Source organism: Chlorocebus sabaeus, chromosome 8, assembly GCF_047675955.1.
Source record: "Chlorocebus sabaeus isolate Y175 chromosome 8, mChlSab1.0.hap1, whole genome shotgun sequence".
NCBI lineage: Eukaryota > Metazoa > Chordata > Mammalia > Primates > Cercopithecidae > Chlorocebus > Chlorocebus sabaeus.
The window spans coordinates 27,755,942-27,774,856 of NC_132911.1; the positions used below are offsets into that span (position 1 = coordinate 27,755,942).

At 38.6% G+C, this 18,915-nt stretch overlaps 1 protein-coding gene across 2 annotated transcripts in view; it reads left to right on the plus strand.

Annotated features, from left to right (window-relative positions):
• The window catches only part of ELP3 (elongator acetyltransferase complex subunit 3), a 104,696-nt gene that overhangs the window by 70,209 nt on the left and 15,572 nt on the right, over nt 1-18,915 (plus strand). For both annotated transcript variants that reach the window (XM_007962016.3, XM_073018018.1), the window contains exons 12-14: nt 1,561-1,626; nt 3,226-3,453; nt 4,982-5,063. In XM_007962016.3, the coding sequence (XP_007960207.1) occupies nt 1,561-1,626; nt 3,226-3,453; nt 4,982-5,063 (376 nt within the window). The remainder of the gene's footprint in view (nt 1-1,560; nt 1,627-3,225; nt 3,454-4,981; nt 5,064-18,915) is intronic.

Genomic DNA, 18,915 nt, shown 5'->3' on the forward strand with positions numbered 1-18,915 from the left:
GTGTTCATTAAGAACATGGAACAGTAATACATTCCCATGCTAGCTACTATATAGAACTACTGTAGAGAAAGGACAGCAGCTACATTCAGTAGATTAATAATTACAGAGATTGATCATCTTCATCTGCTATACAGTTTTTGTTTACTGGAATTCGTGGACTCCACATCAGCAAAGCATTATCTTGAGCTAGTTCCTGGGTTGTGGAAGTAGCTTTAATTTTCTACAACTGAATAATGAGCTCTTATTTTTCTCTTGGAATTATATACATGTATAGCAGTCCTTCATAAATATACTATTTTTTTTTTTTTTTTTTTTGAGACAGAGTCTCGCTCTGTCGCCCAGGCTGGAGTGCAGTGGCCGGATCTCGGCTCACTGCAAGCTCCGCCTCCCGGGTTCACGCCATTCTCCTGCCTCAGCCTCCCGAGTAGCTGGGACTACAGACGCTCGCCACCTCGCCCGGCTATTTTTTTTTTGTATTTTTACTAGAGACGGGGTTTCACCGGGTTAGCCAGGATGGTCTTGATCTCCTGACCTCGTGATCCGCCCGTCTCGGCCTCCCAAAGTGCTGGGATTACAGGCTTGTGCCACCGTGCCCGGCCCATAAATATACTATTAGTAGAAAAGCTTATGTGACATCATCAGATTTCCCACAGTGATCTTTTCTCACTGGAAGAAAATGTTTATGGTTTGTTCTGTAAGGGGGAAATACACCATAGGATATATAATTGAATAATTACAAGGATTTATAATAATGAAAAGGACTGTGTAATTGTAAATGTCTGGTAGCGTAGCATGCACTGTGGGTCGTAGAATAGAAGTGAGAGCCACATCACAGATGCTTGGCCATGCAGACCAGGCATTGCATTGGCATTGTCTGTAGGCAACTCCATGCCTCCTCAGATATTCAAAGAGCCATTTGTGATTGTGCTTCAGAGTATGTAATACACGGCTCTAGGTTCCTTCTCCCTCCCTCCCTTCCTTTCTTCATTCCTTCCTTCCCTCTGTCTCTCCCTCCCTCCTTCCCTTTCTTCTTCTTTCCCTTCCTTTCTTCCACAGTGCCCTTCTTACAAAAAAAAAAAGCCATCTTCAACATGTACTTTTTGGATATTCCTAAAATGATACAAATATGGTGATGCTAAAAATGCCATAAAATGGAGAAGGTTTTAAACATTTAGGAATTTACTTTTTACTCTTTATATACATACTTCTGGATTGTACTTTCAGATAGTTATATCCCCCAGGCAAACCTGTTTCTTACTCTTATGACTTACATTCTTTACTGCTAAGATTATATTGTATATTGATCTTTTTTGAATTCTAAATTTATTTTAAAAGCAATACTGTACTACTTCATACATTCCTACTCTGGTTTCCCCTATCCTCAGATTGATTAAAGGTGGTTTTATTTTGAAATTCAGCTCTTTTATCTCATTATAAGTTATGTGCAAACTTAATTTCGAGCCCAGGGTTTGGTGGAGAGGTTTAAATAAAAATAAAGATTGAATGAGTTACCAGTTTTATATTTGTGCCCTCCCCCTGCCCCGCCACTTTTCTTGACAGTGTCGAGATGTGAGAACCAGAGAAGTTGGAATCCAAGAAATTCATCACAAAGTACGGCCATACCAGGTTAGTCTCTTCATGTCGTAGAGGGCCTAGGTACTGTCCTTAGATCTTTGCCAACCCTGTGCCCACATGTTCTTAACCAAGGACAGAGCCCCAGAAGTGAATAACTAAGAGCAGAGACTAATCGAGGATTAGATACCGGTGTCAAACCATGAAAGCCAAATAGGAGAATTCTAGAAGAGCCAGGTTAGGAAAACGAAGTCTGAACCTCATTCTAGATTAGCACTATTCAATGGAACTTTCTGCAGTGTTGGAAATGTTCTATGATATGGGCTATCCAATATCCCATATGGTGGTGACTGTTGAGCCCTTGAAATGTGGCTTGTACAAATGAGGAACTAAATTTTTAATTTATTTAGTTTTGATTAATTCAATTATAAATAGTCCCCTGTGACTACAAGCTACATTTGGGAAGAGTGTAGTATGATCTGCTTCTCTCTTTGTGTGTAACTATTCAGCTGTTGCCCAATGGTGATAAGCAAATGAACAGATCAGCCCTTATCCACAGGCTCCACAAAAATTAAGCATAATGCCTTAAGGCATTCATGGTATGTAATGAATTAACTTCTCTCTTATACTTGTATAATGTCTAACTGTATGCCAACTTTTCTGTAGGATTTGATTCTCTTGTGGAGCCCCATTTGTGAAAGACTGGAATAGATGATCTCTGCATTGATGTTTCTGTTCTCAGCATGAATTAGTTAATTGACATTTTTCACATGTAGGACCTTTTGAGAGGAAAAGCAGACCCAACACAATTTGCCAAATTCTTGTGCAGTTCAGTTATTTAGCAAACATTGTTGAGAAGGAATATGTGTTAGTCTGATTGTTCACCTTGCTCTGGGTACAATCTGCTCATCTACCAAGTGTTTCTGCATGTGGCCATGTCCATGTGTATACTTTTCTCTGTGCATGCATATTGTTACATGTGGCTTCTATTTAGGAAAAGTACAAGAGCCATTTGTACAATGAGCTGAAGAGCCAAAAGCCTGTGCAGACTGCCACCACAAAGCTTCCCCCCAAAAGCTACCCTCCATGATTGAATTTTCTTTAACATTTTTATCCCATAAATTATGCATAATATTTTAAGTGCCCTGTGGGAGGCCATACTTCCTTGAAATTTCATCACGGTGCCAGTGACCAGCATCACATTTTTCTTCCCCAAAGGTAGGTTTCAGTGGAGGCGATAAGATTAGAAGGTGAAACACAAACCATTGAGCACCTGACAGTTTTGAGACAAAGGGGTGCTCCTGAGGGCTACACATGTGACGGATTTTGAAATTTTACATTAGAGACTCTTCATGGGGAGTCAAATGCATGGAAGCCTTTACTGAGCTGGATCTCTGTAAGAGTCTCAAGGTTAATGAAGTTCAAGTATTTGCGAAATTATACAGTTGTTTTCCTTTTATAATAGTCCATGAACAAGGTATGAACTTTAATCTTAGTGCTATTTGAGAGTAGACAAGTAAAAAGAAACGTAATTAGTGATTATTCATTCCTTATCCCTAACTAGATATTAACCTAAATAAATACATACAATTACAAAAATGAATTTGGTTCTTTAATTTTGAATAATATTTTTTGTGGCTTTTTACTAAACAGGTTGAACTGGTTAGGAGAGATTATGTTGCAAATGGTGGCTGGGAAACATTCTTGTCATATGAAGACCCAGATCAAGACATTTTGATTGGCCTCCTACGATTACGCAAGTGTTCAGAAGAAACTTTCCGTTTCGAATTGGGTGGAGGTGTCTCCATAGTACGAGAGCTGCATGTGTATGGAAGTGTGGTCCCTGTGAGCAGCCGGGATCCTACCAAATTTCAGCATCAGGTATCCTGTATTCCATTTCTATTTGGCTTGTAAGAAACTGCCTAAGTAGGAAAAGAGAAAAGGAATGGGGTGAAGAGATGAGGAAGAGACAGAGGAGGAGGAGAGGGGAAAGAGAAGCATAGAAACAGACGAGCCAGTGTTTTAGTTGTTCAGAGATGTTTTCTCCCCAGATTGTATCCTTTTGGGAGGAAAGGACAAACTGAGATTCAGTCAGTTGGAACATAACAAATTGAACCACATGGAATTGGTATTTTTTTGAGATAGAGTCTCACTTTGTCAGCCAGGCTGGAGTGCAGTGGCATGATCTTGGCTCACTGCAACCTCCGCCTCCCTGATTCAAGTGATTCTCCTGCCTCAGCCTCCCTAGTAGCTGCGATTACAGGTGTGCACCACCACACCTGACTAATTTTTGTATTTTTAGTAGAGACGGGGTTTCACCATGTTGGCCAGGCTGGTCTTGAACTCCTGACCTCAGGGGATCCACCCACCTTGACCTCCCAAGTGCTGAGATTACAGGCATAAGCTACTGCGCCCAGCCTGCAGTTAGTATTTTTGAAAGTAAGAAATTGTCTAATACTGGCAATCTCATATGGGTCAACTTATTGTGGAATCAGGTTAGATGGGGATGGGAAAGCACTTATGAAACACTTCCTAAGGTTAAGCCATACTATACATAGGGGAACCCTATTCTAACCCCAGACAACCTACCTTAATAACTCACTTCTTAAAATTTCCAGAAAATGTGTTAAAATCTAATGGTGGATATGATATAAGCTCCAAAATTGATGATTTAAGAATTTTGCCTGGTTTCTCAACTCTTAGAAAGTAGAGAGGTAGCCGGGAGTGGTGGCTCACACCTGTAATTCCAGTACTTTGGGAGGCTGAGGCAGGTGGATCACCTGAGGTCAAGTTCAAGACCAGTCTGGCCAACATGGTGAAACCCCGTCTCTACTAAAAATACAAAAATTAGCTGGGCATGGTGGCATGTGCCTGTAGTCGCAGCTACTCGGGAGGCTGAGGCAGGAGAATCACTTGAACCTGGGAGGTGGAGGTTGCAGTAAGCCGAGACTGAGTCAGAGTGATCTCTCCCAGTGCAGTGAGCCACTGCACTCCAGGCTGGACAACAGCGGGAGATTCCATCTTAAAAAAAAAAAAAGTAGGTGACTAAGAAATTAAAGACATATTGCCGCCCCAGACTTCCATCATTTAGAGATTGCCTAGAACTTACCTAAAAAGAGACAGAATTTGAGAGGGAATTACTGTCTTCCTGTGAATAGATTACATCATTCACAAAATGCCTTTTGGTAGCTCTTGTTCGAAAGTTACGCCTTTTTCAATTGTCTACTACAGTATACCTTTGGTATGAGTGAATGGTTTCTTATTCCTTACTCCCATAAGTGGGCTTTTTCACTCTTATTTTAACAGATTTTTAGCAACTACTAAAGTATATAGCCTTCTTGTTTCATGGACCCCTCTTCATGAACTGCCTTCCTTTTTAATTCCCACTCCTCTTTGTTGCTCTGTGCAGGGATTTGGCATGCTGCTGATGGAGGAAGCAGAAAGAATAGCTAGAGAAGAACATGGATCTGGGAAAATCGCTGTGATATCAGGTACCTGGGGGAGGGCGAAGTTCATGATTCCTTCCCATTTTGAACTTGGCACCACAGTGAAAACTATGTTGGTACCCTCTTGCCCCTGTTGATGGTTATTACGTTCAAAATTGAGCTGAGCTGACTGGCGAAGGACTTGTGCTCAAACAAAATTTACAAAAGCAGTTGAGTGGAATAGAGCTTTCCGAGCACTCTGAGAGTCAGGACCTGTGACCCATAGCCCCTCTTCTGCACTCTGTCACACTGGTCAGCATGGTTGCCTCCTCCCTGTGCTGTGCCCAGTTACTCTATCTAAGGAAATGGAATTTGAGTGTTTTTCACTATTGTGGAGATTATCACTATTGTTCAGAAATTAAAATAGAACCTCAGTTGCCAGTACAAGCTGTTTAAAGGCCAAATTCTTGCTCTTTCAATTTTCTTCTCAGTAACTTCGATCCTGGGGAACAGCTTTCCCCTGTTTGGGAGTAAAAAAGTTTTCCCCAGCCCTCTTAGGGTCCCTGGCTGGGTCTGAAAATTAAACTGACAAAGGCAGATTAACAGGGGAAAAGCATACACATTTATTGCATATAAATTTTATGGAACAGGAAAGCCTTCATAAGGAAATAAAGACCCTAAGAAATGGCTGAACCTGAGTGTTTTTATACGAGTGCAAAGTCATGAAAAAATATGACAGGACACAGGAGTAAGAGCTAAGGGTGAAAAATGGGGATGTTTAGCAAGGCCTGTTCATTTAGATTCCTCAAGGTACCCCCTCTGCCTTCAGCGGTGAAGATGTTTGTTTGCTCCAGGTGGTGTGAGGGCACCTCCCTCATAAGCATCTCATGACCTGTGTCAGGGAAGAAGAAAGGGGAAAGTCAGAGGGTCCTTCCTGCATACGCCATTTTCTGATTCCTTCACCTTAAGATACTCAGTATGCCAAGGCACCGTCTTTTGGGGTAGTGTGTTCTGAACCCCATCAGGAGCTTCCCCATTTCTTATCTAGGACAGCAGGTCACTGGGGAAGTGGGCATGAAAAGGAAAACCCAGTACAGCATGTGTGAGTGGAGCAAGAAATGACGTAGACCCCTTTCACATCTGCTGTTCCGTAGTGAACCCTTACAGAAATCACTGTTTCCAGTAGAAGCTAACAGGGTAAGAGCCATGATCAAAATGTAGGTTATTTTTCACCCAGCATGTTTGTTTTCCCACTCGAATACTACAACGTTCCTAAAGCTCAAATACGCCTTCTGAGAACATCATCTCTTCTGAAAATGAAAGTTGAAATGAGGTTTTTCTTAAAAAAATAATAATAATAATAAGTCATTGCCAATCAGTAAATCAATACCCGTGCTCGGGTTTTAATGATTATAATTATGAAAATGTAATGACTCAGGCTCACTTATAATCATTTAGTGTGGTTGAGGTTTTTGGCATTATCCAGACAGATTCCTAAAAGCTTTTTTTTTTTTTTTTTTTAACATGTCCAGCGTTATTATTATTTTTTTTTTTTCTGTTATCTTTCACAGAAAGAAGAGGTAACTAAACCAGGCTCACTTGATTGGTACTGTTACCTGTAATCAAAAAAGGTTTACTTCTCAACTGTTTAACCTGTGGTTGATCAGATGTAGCAGGCAAGGGCCAGACTGACTTGGAACCCCTCTGCGCATGCATCTGTGTAGAGTTGATAACACCTGAAATTGCCATGGCCCCTTTTGTCAGAGCACTGTCAGTGTTCTAGTAAAGTGCTTGTGAAACTTCAGTGTGCTTACACATCACCTGGAGATCTTGCTAAAATGCAGACTCTGACTCAGTGGGCCTGGGTGGGGCCTGTGCTCCCAGGTGATACCTACGCTGTCTTCAGACCACACTTTATACACAAGCAAGGCTTTAGTATTCTCTTTCAAGTGTATTCTCTTTTCAGTCACTGAGATAATCATAATGCTCTGTGATCCTGGCAGTGCTGCACTCCCGGAGTCTGATAATAGTCATGCAACTTTCTGGTGTCTGTGGGAACCTAATCAACGTTAAAACTGAAGAGCAGGCATATTCTATCACTGCTCTGCATTATTTCATCTGCCTTCATGACATCTATGTCTTTTTACAATGTTGCATGCAGAGAGGACCCCTGACTTGCCTGAGGTCATATCCAGTTGTTCATAAGAGCCTCCGTTTCTGCTTTTTATGAGCAGGGTGATTTCCATTTTCTAAGTGGAAATCGGCATCTGTCCTCTTTCTGGCATATCTATCTCCCTAGCTTTTTATCATAGTCTAAATAATAGCTCAATTTCAGATCATCTGCATGTAGAGTTTCTCAAATAACAAGAAGAGACTTGCTCAAATTAACAGGGAAGAACCTTTCTCTTGTCGGCTGGTATGATAGATCTACTTCATTTCTATACAAGGGGTTTCTTTTGGCCAGTGGGTTTCTGTAGGAACAGTTCTGGAATGCCTTCTTGGGACTCTAGTGAGTTCAGGAAGAAGGATGCCATAAGCATTACTTCCTGTCACCCTGCCTGGAAGCCCCACCATTGCTCTCTATAGGGAAAACTATGTAAGCCTGGACTTTCTGTTTGACTTAAGCACTGGTCACCCTTCAAATGAAAGAACTAAGAACACTTGCTGTCTGGATGATGCATTTTTATTTCTCCAGTTGAGTAATCTATTACTGTTCTGTGTAAGTTTCTGAATCAGATGCTGGAGAAGTTAGTCCATTATTCAGAACTTCAAGGAGGGCAGATGTGAAGAGCTTGTTATTATATCATGCTTTTAATGTTGTGTTTTTCCGGTTTTTGCATTTTGACTTTGGTTTCTCTGATTTGAGTACAGTGTTGTGTGTACATGGGTTTTAGTTTTTTGTAAATAGTTATTCTCCATAAATTAATCCTTAGAATGAAAATCTCTTTATGATAGTGCTGGTGTCTGTGGGCTGCATTTTGTCAACGTTACCTCATTGGATTAGCTGAGAAGAGGCACTGATTTGGGTGGGGGGATGGGGGTGGGGAGGACAGGTGGCCAGGATTCCATTCCTGCTTTGCCAGTAGCTCTTCTTGTGATCTAGGATAATTTTACTTGCTCTCCATGGGCCTTTATTTCCTTATTTTAAAAAAATGGATGTGGTTATCTTTTACAGTTCTGACTCTAGAATTCTACCCCTTAGTATCTTCTTTAGTTCTCAACATGACCAATTATGTTTTCCTGATTAATTTGTAGGTGGGACCTTTTCTGTGCCATATTAAGAGACTCTAATTTCATCAGTAATAGATATCAGTCTCATTGTAAGTTGGGTGTTTGCTGATAAAGATGTTGATAGTTTCCCATAGGTAATTAATCCTAGGCTTTGTGAATGCCTATTAACTTAGGTCACAACTGGCAATACTGTTTGACCTAAGTGTTTACTTTTTTTCCAACCTTGTCCTCAGTTTGTAAATCCATCCTTGTTCCAGGTATGTAGGCTTTTGTATAAGTTGTACACAGTGGTGGCCTAGATGTTCTGTCCTGGCATAAATAGTAAGCTTGAGTAAGGGAAAGACAGAATCATTTATCATTTTGGTTATTCTTGTGTAAGAGTAATGCATTTAGGTAGAATTTTTTTTAATTGCATTTTGATTCATTATGACTTCCCTTCATCTTGCCAGCAGATTTTCTCTGTAACTTGGGTTTATAATCTTGGATTCAGCCTCTAAACAATATTATGAGCTACACAGTAGATCTGATTTGAGTCACTATAGAAAGACTCTGGGTATTCTTTTTTCTGTATTTAAAAACAAATTGGTTTTTTATCTGTGCTACTTCAATAGACTTTGTTTATAGGTATACACTGTGTATTTTATAGCAGATTATCTTTTTAAACAGATGACTACCTTTATGGCTACATGAGAAATGGAAAACTTTCTCGTGTATCAAAATCAAACAAAGCAATTTCTTGAGAGAGGCCTTTAGGTTTATTCTATTTTTTTCTTAGTGAACTGTGTTTTAAAGTGAACCATCAACTCTAAATGTGAAAATTAAAGTAAAAATGAAATGTTCAGTTTCATCAGCATCAAAATCACCGTGTGTTGAGGGGTCACATATGAAATGAAGAGACATATGAAAAAAGAAGACGTGTGAAATGTCACCCTGCCCTGCGTGAATGTTCGTGTTGGGCTGTAGGAAACTCACCCACCTTCCCCTCATTGATTGTCTTTGACTGCAGAGGAAGATAAGTTTTCTCCTTACTTAGACTGCAGATTAGTTCGTAACTAAGAATAATTACTTCACAGTAAGAAAATATTCTTTTTTTATATATTAAAATGGACAAATCAGTGTTACGAGAACCACCAGTTTATAAAATAATGTGTAGGCAAAAAATAACAGCTAATTGCTGCCAAATATCTAAGCAATTAATTAGTCCCTATTAATTCCAAGTGATATCATTTGCCAGCTTAACCCATGTATCTTCTGTCAACACACATCTGTTCAAGGTTAACAAATTATATTTACTCAGAAACCATGATGTTTATCTACTTGGATGATCAGTATTCTTTCCTTTAAAAATGTTAACATGAGCAGTTTTTGTGTCTCCTCTCTTACGATGTAAAGTACAAGGAATTATACTAGAGAAGCTAACCACAACATCTGAAATGCCATCACTAATAATCACCATGGAAACGGAGATCTCTGATGTCACACTGCCTGTACCATTTCCAAAAGGGCAAATATAACTGTGATAGTCACTATTTAAAAAGCCATTTAACACCCCCAACAGAATGAGTTTTTTTCTTCTGGCAATTTTGGCTAGGTATCAGATCCAATCGTGTGACTCTTTCAGTTTGCCAAGCTAATTGCTATGCAGCAAGATGACCAACTATTCCCCAAGCTCCTCTGACTACCTTCATCATAAGCACTATTCTATTTGTGTCCTTTCAAGTAGAAAATTAATATGGCCATTGGCCAAGAATCGTACAAGGCCAATGGATTGCACAGTGATGGTGAGAAATGAGGAAAATGTCTGAATGGTCGATGACAGAAATCACTGAAGTCAGAGACTGATAGCCATTTTGTTTAAATCTATTAAAAAGCCAGAGAAGGGGAGAGGAGGGAAGAATTTAAATATAGAGTGATTAAACGAGTCACTATGGAGATGAAATCATCCTTAATCACGAAGGTCTTAGTTATATCATCCTAAAACTACATCACAGTGCCTCCTGGTCAGAAAATAAATGTACTTGTGCCTTATACAATCCAATATGGCTTTCTAGGGCTGCAGTTAATGGTCTTGTTTGCCGGAGCCACTGATTAATAAAATCATATGTGGGCAGAAAATAGCAGTTGTTTTGTTGAAACATGTAAACTATAAATGGTTGAGATCTACTTATTAGATCCTCACCTGTCTCCCAGGCTACTACACATCTCCCTCAGTTTCAGGTGAAGGTAGTTTTATTCCTTGCATTATAATCTGGTTGACAAGAAGGGTACATTTGTAACTAGGTTTGTCTGAAAATGGACTCATAATCCTTACCAAAATGCCCGGAAAAGCATTTCTTCATTGTAGCGTATCTATTTGCTAATGGACACAGGAAGCCGGCCAAATGCAGACCAGTTTGTGGCACCTGCACGTGTTAGTCTAGGGCTTCTCAGAAAGGAAGGGAAAGAGTGTTTGCCCTTTTGTACTCTGTGCTTTAGTCCTTTACATCATTTATCTTTGTGACAAATTATCCCCTAAATGTCCCCTAATTAAATGTACATTTTCTGGGTTTTGTATATTCCTCCGTTCCATTTCGGTATTCTAACAATGATGATATATATTTCTTTTTTGGTGTACGTTCCAGTAGTATTTTTAAAATCATTATTAATATCTTTTTAAAGACAGTAGATACAATATAAAGTATTTCTTTACTATAAGAACTCAATTTCAGCATCATTATTAATCAGACTGGAATTGATGACATGGAATACTATTTTGCTAGATAATGAATTAGCTAGATGTTTGCTAGTTGGTGTCTTGCAGCCACACTGTGGCAGCATTGTTGCGTAGCTCCTCCCAGGAATCTGTATTCCATGACTTGACATTTACTCATTTGAAGGTGAGTCAGGTACCAGTTTGTAGTACACCACACACCAAGTGCATCAGACCATCTCTCACTTGGCATCACAGACTATGTTAATTAGTACACATGTTTTGAATATTATTGAATAGGCCACTAATGAGTTTCTACTGTTTGGATCTTGGAGGCAACTGAATTTTTGTGATGTTTCCCAGGCAGAAGCTAGTGATACTGATTTGGAGTGGCTGATTGGCATTTGAAGAACAGCATTTGGCAAATGCTGTTGCTAATCCCAGGTTCATGCAGTCCATCCTCTTACGTTTCAGAGTGTGCACATTGAGATCTTGTAGTTCAGCTTTGCCAGTGTAGACACACAACACATTTGTAGACTTTCTCCCCATTCTTGTTCCTCTTAGTTTATGGATATAGGGAATGATGGTCTTATGCTTTTGCTTAGGAGGAATAGGGTTATATCATGTGATTTCTAATAACATTCCTGAAAGGTCTGGAAGCTTTGAGATGAATGACTACCTTTATTTAAAATTAGACACTTCACAGGCTTTTTTCTGAGGAAGCAAGCCCTCTCCAAAAGCGGCCTACCTTACACTACTCACTACCAGCTGTCTCTCAGAAAGTCTAATATTTTGTTGCAATGTTGATTTCTTATCAATGTAACTTTAATATGAATAGTACTGTTCTTTTCTCTAAATATTTGACATTGCCCTAATTCATTCAGTTTGATAAAGCTTTTCTATTTTAGATCTGTTAGAGGCAGGGATTTGGCAGGTTCTTCTTTGGGTGAACAGATATTATTGAATAATGCTGGAAAGTATTGGTGCTGCCTTCCTTAGCAACCAAGATAATAGTTTTGTGGAGCCTTTTAGTTTAGAGATTTCTGATTCCAACAGAACACATGCAAGGAATTTCTTATTCTTTAGTTGGCTTGGCTTAAGCTGTTGTCTCTGACCAACAACTCACGTTTCTAAGACAGTGCCTGTTAGACTTCGAATGATAGTTTGCGGCCATGGGATCATTTCCTTATGCACCCCATCCTCTAGTCCCTAAGCAGACCACTGTCCACTTGTCCACTATTCATGAATAAATTGCTGGGGTTCAGTAAAGCAATCCACATGCCCCAGATCTCTACATGTGTGATCTGTTGCCTCACTGCAAATCCTAATAATTAGTGTTTGTTCTGGTTATTATTATATAACATACCACCCCAAATTTTAGTGGCTTCAAACAACAGCCATTTTATTTGCTTTATGATTCTGTGGGTCAGAAATTCAGCAGGGCATAGAGGGGATCTCTGTTCTGTGATGTCAAGGGCCTCAGCTGGGGTGGCTTAAATGGCAGTCATTTGGCTGGGATGGTGTGTCTGAAGTTTCCGTTCTGACTGGGGCTGTCCACATGAGCAGCTTGGTTCTTGTCCATGTGTCTGCTCCATGTGGCTTGGGCTTCTTAATAGCACAATAGCTTGGGTTCTAAGAGGAAGGAGCAAAGGCCTGGTCTTAGAAGTCCTAGAATGTCTATATTAGTTATCTGTCATTGTGTAATAAATTACCCAAAAACTTAGTGGCTGAAACAACAAACATTTCTTATCTCATGGTTTCTGTAGATCAGGAATCTGAGAGTGACTGAGCTGGGTGCCTCTGGCTCAACATCTCTCACAAGGCTGCAGTCAAGGTGTGAGCTGGGGCCATAATCATCTCAAGAGTCCATTGCAGCTGAAGGATCCCCTCCCAAGTTCACTGTGCAGTTTTTGGCAGGCATCGGTTCCTCACAAGCTGTTTGTCTTGGGGCTGTGGTTCCTTGCCATGCTTCGTGGGCCCCTTTGTAGGGCTGCTTATCGCATGATGTGACAGGTTGCTCTCTCAGTGGGAGTGATCAGAGAGAGAGAGAGCCCATTCAAGATGGCAGCCATGGTATTTTTATAACCTAGTCTCAGAAGAGTGTTAATGAGTCCAGCTCACCCTCAGGGGGAAGGGATTACACAAGTCTGTGAATACCCTAGGGGGTGAACTTTGGGAGTCATTTTAGAGACCGCCTACCACAGTGTATCTTCTACCCTGTTCTGTTGGTTGGAGTCACTGGGCCAGGCCAGATTTAAGGGGAAAGGAAGTGAATTCCATCTCTGTAAGGGGGAAGGCAGCCATCTTTGGATGCTGTCAACTGTAGTGGTGGAATACATCTCCATTGCTTTGTGATTAGTAGGCATCCAGTACCTCTAATGCCTTCTCCAAAGATAGACCCTTTGGGTAGACCTAAATTCAAGAGTTCTTGTCCCAACCCTAGTATCAGATTTTCATATAGTCAGGCATGGCAACACAATCACACCTCACACTTTCCTAGGCAGAGCTTGGCAGGTCCAACAAAACTCAGCCTGCACCTGACCCTTTGTGTACCATCTCTCTTCCATGAGGACATGCCTTTCTGTTTCCCCTTGCAACCCTATTTTATACCTGATGCTTTAGGTGCACATGCTGGCCATTTATATTTTTCTTCCAGATGATGGAACATAGAAGCCTGTTTTTGGGCTGAGGATACATGGTTTCCCTCTGGAGCTTTCCTACCCTTAGATATTTATTCTCCCCCTACAAACACATGGAGAAATTTTATGCACTGTAAGAAAGCTTTTTTTCATTTGGGGAGTTGATAAATCATATGTAAAGCAGAATTTGCTATTTTAACCATTTTTAAGTGTATAAATCAGTGGCATTATTTACATTTGCAATGTTGTATGACCATCACCGTTATTTCTAAAATTTTTAACACCCTAAACAAACTGTGAATCCATTAAGCAGTAACTCCCAGTTCCCCCCACAGTCCTCTAATCTATTTTCTGTCTCTGTGAAATGGAATCATAGAATATCTGTTCTTTTATGTCTGGGTTATTTCACTTACCATGATGTCTTCAGTGCTCATCCGTACTGTAGGATGTCTCAGAATTTGCTTCCTTGTTATGGCACAATAATATTCCGTTACATGTGTATACCACATTTTGCTTATCATCCATCAGTCCAATAGACATTTCGGTTGTTTCCACCTTTTGGCTATTGTCAATAATATTGCAGGGTGGACAAATACCTGTTTGAGTTCTGCTTTCATTTCTTTTGCACATTTACCCAGAAGTGTAATTGCTAAGTCAAATTGTAACTCTATGTTTAACTTTTTGAGGAAACACCAAACTATTTTCCACAGTAACTGCCGTTTTTCATTCCCACGGTGGCCACAGTGCACAAGGATTTTAGTTTCTCTACATCTTTGCCAACACTTAAGATTTTTCTTTTTTTTTTTTTTTATAGCCATCCTAGTGGCATTCTGTAGGAGGTTTGACTTATATTTCTGTAATGATTACTGATGTTGAATGTCTTTGTCATTTTTATCTTCTTAGAGAGATGTCTATTTGGGTCTGTTGCCCATTTTTTAACTGGATTGTTTGTCTTTTTGTTGTTGAGTTGTAGGGGTTCTTCATATTTTCTAAATACTAGACCTTCATAAAATATGTGATTTGCAAATGTTTTCTTCCATTCTGTGGGTTGCCTTTTCACTTTCTTGCTACTTTCCTTTGATGCACAAAAGTTTGTAATTTTAATGAAGTCCAGTTTATCTATCTTACTTTTGTTATTTGTGTCTTTGGTGTTATATTTAAAAAACCATTGCCAAAGTCAAGGACATGAAGATTTTCCTCTATGTTTTCTTCTAAGGGCTTTATATAAAGTTGTAGCTCTCAAATTTAGATCTTTGACCTATTTTGAGTTCATTTTTGTATATGATATAAGGTAAGAGTCTAATTTAATTCTTTTGCATGTGGATATCCAGTTTTTCTAGCACCACTTGTGAGAGAGACTTTTCTTTCTCCATTGAATGCTCTTGACACCCTTGTCAGAAATCAGTCGAAAAGAGACGTGAAAGTTTATTTCTGGGCTCTCAGTTCTATTTTGCTGGCCTATATGTCCATCTTTACATCAGTACTGTACTGTTTGAATCACTGTAGCTTTGTAGTAATTGGGAAGTATGAGTCTCCACCTTTGTGCTTCTTTTTCAAGATTGTTTTTGACAATCCTGGGTTCCTTGAAATTCCATATTATTTTTCACATGGCTGTTTTCATTTCAGCAAAAGTCACCATTGGGATTTTGATAAGGATTGCATTGAATCGTTATATGGCTTTGGATGGTATCATCATCTAACAACGTTAAGTTTTCCAAGCCATGAACACAGGATAGCCTTCCATTTATTTAGTCTTCTTTAATTTCTTTTAGCAATGTTTTGTAGTTTTCAATGTGCCAGTCTTGCACCTCCTTGCTTAAATTTATTCCAAGATATTTTATTCTTTTGATGCTATTGTGAGATTTTTAAATTTTTGTTTTTGAATTGTTCATTATTAGCATATAGAAATAAACTGATTTTTCTTCCATATTGATTTTGTGTTATGCAATTCTGCTAGATTTGTTTATTAGCTCCAATAATTTTGTATGTGTGTGGATTCTTTAGCATTGTCTACATATAAGATCATGTCATCTTGAATAGAGATAGTTTTACTTATTCCTATCCAATTTGGGTGCCTTTTATTTCTTATTCTTGCCTAATTTCTCTGACTAGAACCTTTAAGTACTGTGGTGAAAAAGGGCAACCTTATCTGGCTTCTGATCTTAGGGGGAGAGGTTTCTGTTTTTCACCATTGAGCATATTATTATCTGTGAGTTTTTCACATATGACCTTTACAATGTTAAGGAAGTTCCCTTCTTTGCTAATTTATTGGGTGTTTTTATCATGAATGGGTTGTGGGTTTTGTCAAAGGCTTTTTCTGCATTTGAGCTGATTATATGATTTTTTTTTCCCCCACTTAATTCTGTTATGGTGTATTACATTGATTTTTGTGTGTTGAACTATCCTTGCATTCCAGGGATAAATCCCACTTGGTTTTGGTATATAATACTTTTAATATGCTGCTGAATTCAGTTTGCTAGTATTTTGTTGAGGAGTTTGGCATCTGTATTCTTAAGGGGATGATGGTCTAAAGTTTTCTTTGTAGTGTCTTTATCTGGCCTTGCTAACAGAGTAATGCTGGCTTTATAAAATGAATTATAACGTGTCCTTCCTCTTCAGTTTTTTGCAAGTATTTGAGAAGGGTCAGTGTTAATTCTTCAATTGTTTGATAGAATTTACCAGTAAAGCCACCTGATTTTGGGCTTTCTCTTATTGGGACATTTTTTATTACTGATTCAGTTTCTTGTTACAGATTTGTGTAGACTTTCTGTTTATGAGTCAGTTTTTATATGTTTCTAGAAATTTGTTTCATCTAGGTTATCCAACATGTTGGCATACAGTTGTTCACAGTGTTTTCTTATAGAATTCTTATTTCTGTACAGTGAGTAGTTATGCCCCCTCTTTATTTCTGTTTTTGTGATTTGAGTCTTCTCTTTTTTAACCCAATCTAAGGTAAACATTGCTAGTTGATCTTTTCAAAGAATGAACTTTTGGTTTTTACTTTTTTTTTTTATTCTTTTTTTTTTTTTTTTTTTACTGAGATGGAGTCTCGCTTTGTCACCCAGGTTGGAGTGCAGTGGTACGATCACAGCTCACTGCAAGCTCCGCCTCCTGGGTTCATGCCATTCTCCTGCCTCAGCCTTTGGAGTAGCTGGAACTACAGGCACTTGTCACCACGCCTGGCTAATTTTTTTTTTTTTTTTTTTTTTTGTATTTTTAGTAGAGACAGGGTTTCACTTTGTTAGCCAGGATTGTCTCGATCTGACCTCGTGATCCGCCTGCCTCAGCCTCCCAAAGTGCTGGGATTGCAGGCGTGAGCCACCATGCCTGGATCTTTTTTTTAAATTCTCTATCTTCACTCTATTCTTTTCTTCCATCTGCTAGCATTGGGTTTTGTTTGCTCTTTTTTTTTCCCCCCCTCTAGTTCCTTAAGGTGTAGAGTAGGTTACTGATTCCAGATATATCTGCTTTTAAAATCCCAAATGTGATCATATGTATCTGCTTTTTTAATGTGAGCATTTACAGCTCTAAGTTTCCCTCTGAGCACTGTTTTTGCTGCATCCTATAAGTTTTGGAATGTTGCATTTTGTCTTTCATTTGCTAAAGGTGTTTTTCAATTTTCCTTGTGATTTCTTCTTTAGCCCATTGGTTGTTTAAGAATGTGTTAATTTCTGCATATTTATGAGTTTTCCAGTTTCCATCTGTTATTCTAGTTTCATTTCTTTGTGATCAGAAAAGGCATTTTGTATAATTTCAGTTCTTTTTAAATTTATTAAGACATGTTTTCTTGACCTGACATATGATCTATCCTGGAAAATGTTCCATGTGCACTTGTGGAAAATGTGCATTCTGCTATTAGTGATAGCATGTTCTATATATGTCTGTTAGATTTATGTGGTTTAAAGTGTTGTTCTAGTTCTCTCTTTCCTTATTGATCTTTTATCTTAATTTTTAAATTAATTGTTGAAAGTGGATATTGAAGTATCCAAGTCTTAATGTAAAACTATTTATTTCTCCCTTAAGTCCTGTCAAGTTTTGCTTCATATATTTTAGAGCTCTGTTGTTAGGTGCATATGTTGGTAATTGTATAAATCTTCCTGATAATTGAACATTTATCACCATATAATGGTCTTCTGTCTCTGTAACCCGTTTTGACTTAAAATTTGTTTTGTCTGTTAATGTAGTCACTCTATGACTCTTTTGGTTATTAGTTGTTTTCTTAGTGGTTACCTTGGGGATCATAATTAACATTTTAAGCCTCCAGTCACTCAGTTTGAATAATACCAACTTAGTTTTAATAGTATGCAAACACTCTGCTCCTATACATCTCTGTCCCTCCCCCTTTGTATTGTTATTGTCACAGATTACATCTTTATACTTAGGTATCCATTAACCTAGACTTAAAATTATTATTTAATGAATTTTCTTTTTAAATAATATAGGAAGAAAAGAGGAGTTACAAACCAAAAGTGCAATAATGCTAGCTTTTATGTTTACCTATGTAATTATCTTTATTAGTGTTCTTTATTTCTTCATATGGTTCCAAGTTACTGCCTATTCTTTCATTTCAGGTTGAATGACTTCCTTTAGCATTTCTTATAGGGCAGATCTAGTAGGAATAAGCTTCTTTAGCTTTTCTTAATCTGGGAATGTACTAATTTCTGTTTTATCCTTGAAGGATAGTTTTGTTGAATATAGAATTTATGATTGACAGGTTTACTTTTTTCTTTCAGCTGGCACTTTAAATGTGCTATCCCATTGCCTTCTGACCTCCATAGTTTCTAGTCTAATTGAGAATTCCTTGTATGTGATGACTCATTTCCCTCTTGCTGCTTTCAAGATTCTCTCAGGTTTTCAGCAGTTTGACTCATATTGTGATCATTGTGGATCTCTTTGAGTCTATCCTGCTTGGAATTTGCTGAGCTTCTTGAATGTATAGATTCATGTCTTTTGTCAGATTTGGGAAGCATTCAGCCATTTCTTTAAATATTTTTTTTACCCTTTATGTATCTCATCTCCCTCTGAGACTCCAGTGAGGCATATATTGGTATGTTTGATGGTATCCCCCAGGTCTTTTATTTTTCTACATTTTTTCTTTCTGCTCCTCAGACTAGATAAATTCCTTGCGTTATCTTAAAGTTCACTGATTCTGTCTGCTGCCTCCTCATAACTGCCATTGAACACCTCTAGTGAATTTTTTATTTTTACTATCATACATCTCTGTACCAGAATTTCTATTTTTTAATATAATTCCTGTCTATTGACATTCCTTCTTTTTAATAGTATCCCCCTGATATCCTTTCTTTTTCTATGGTTTCTTGTAACTCCTTAGGCATATTTAATGCAGTTGATTTAATGT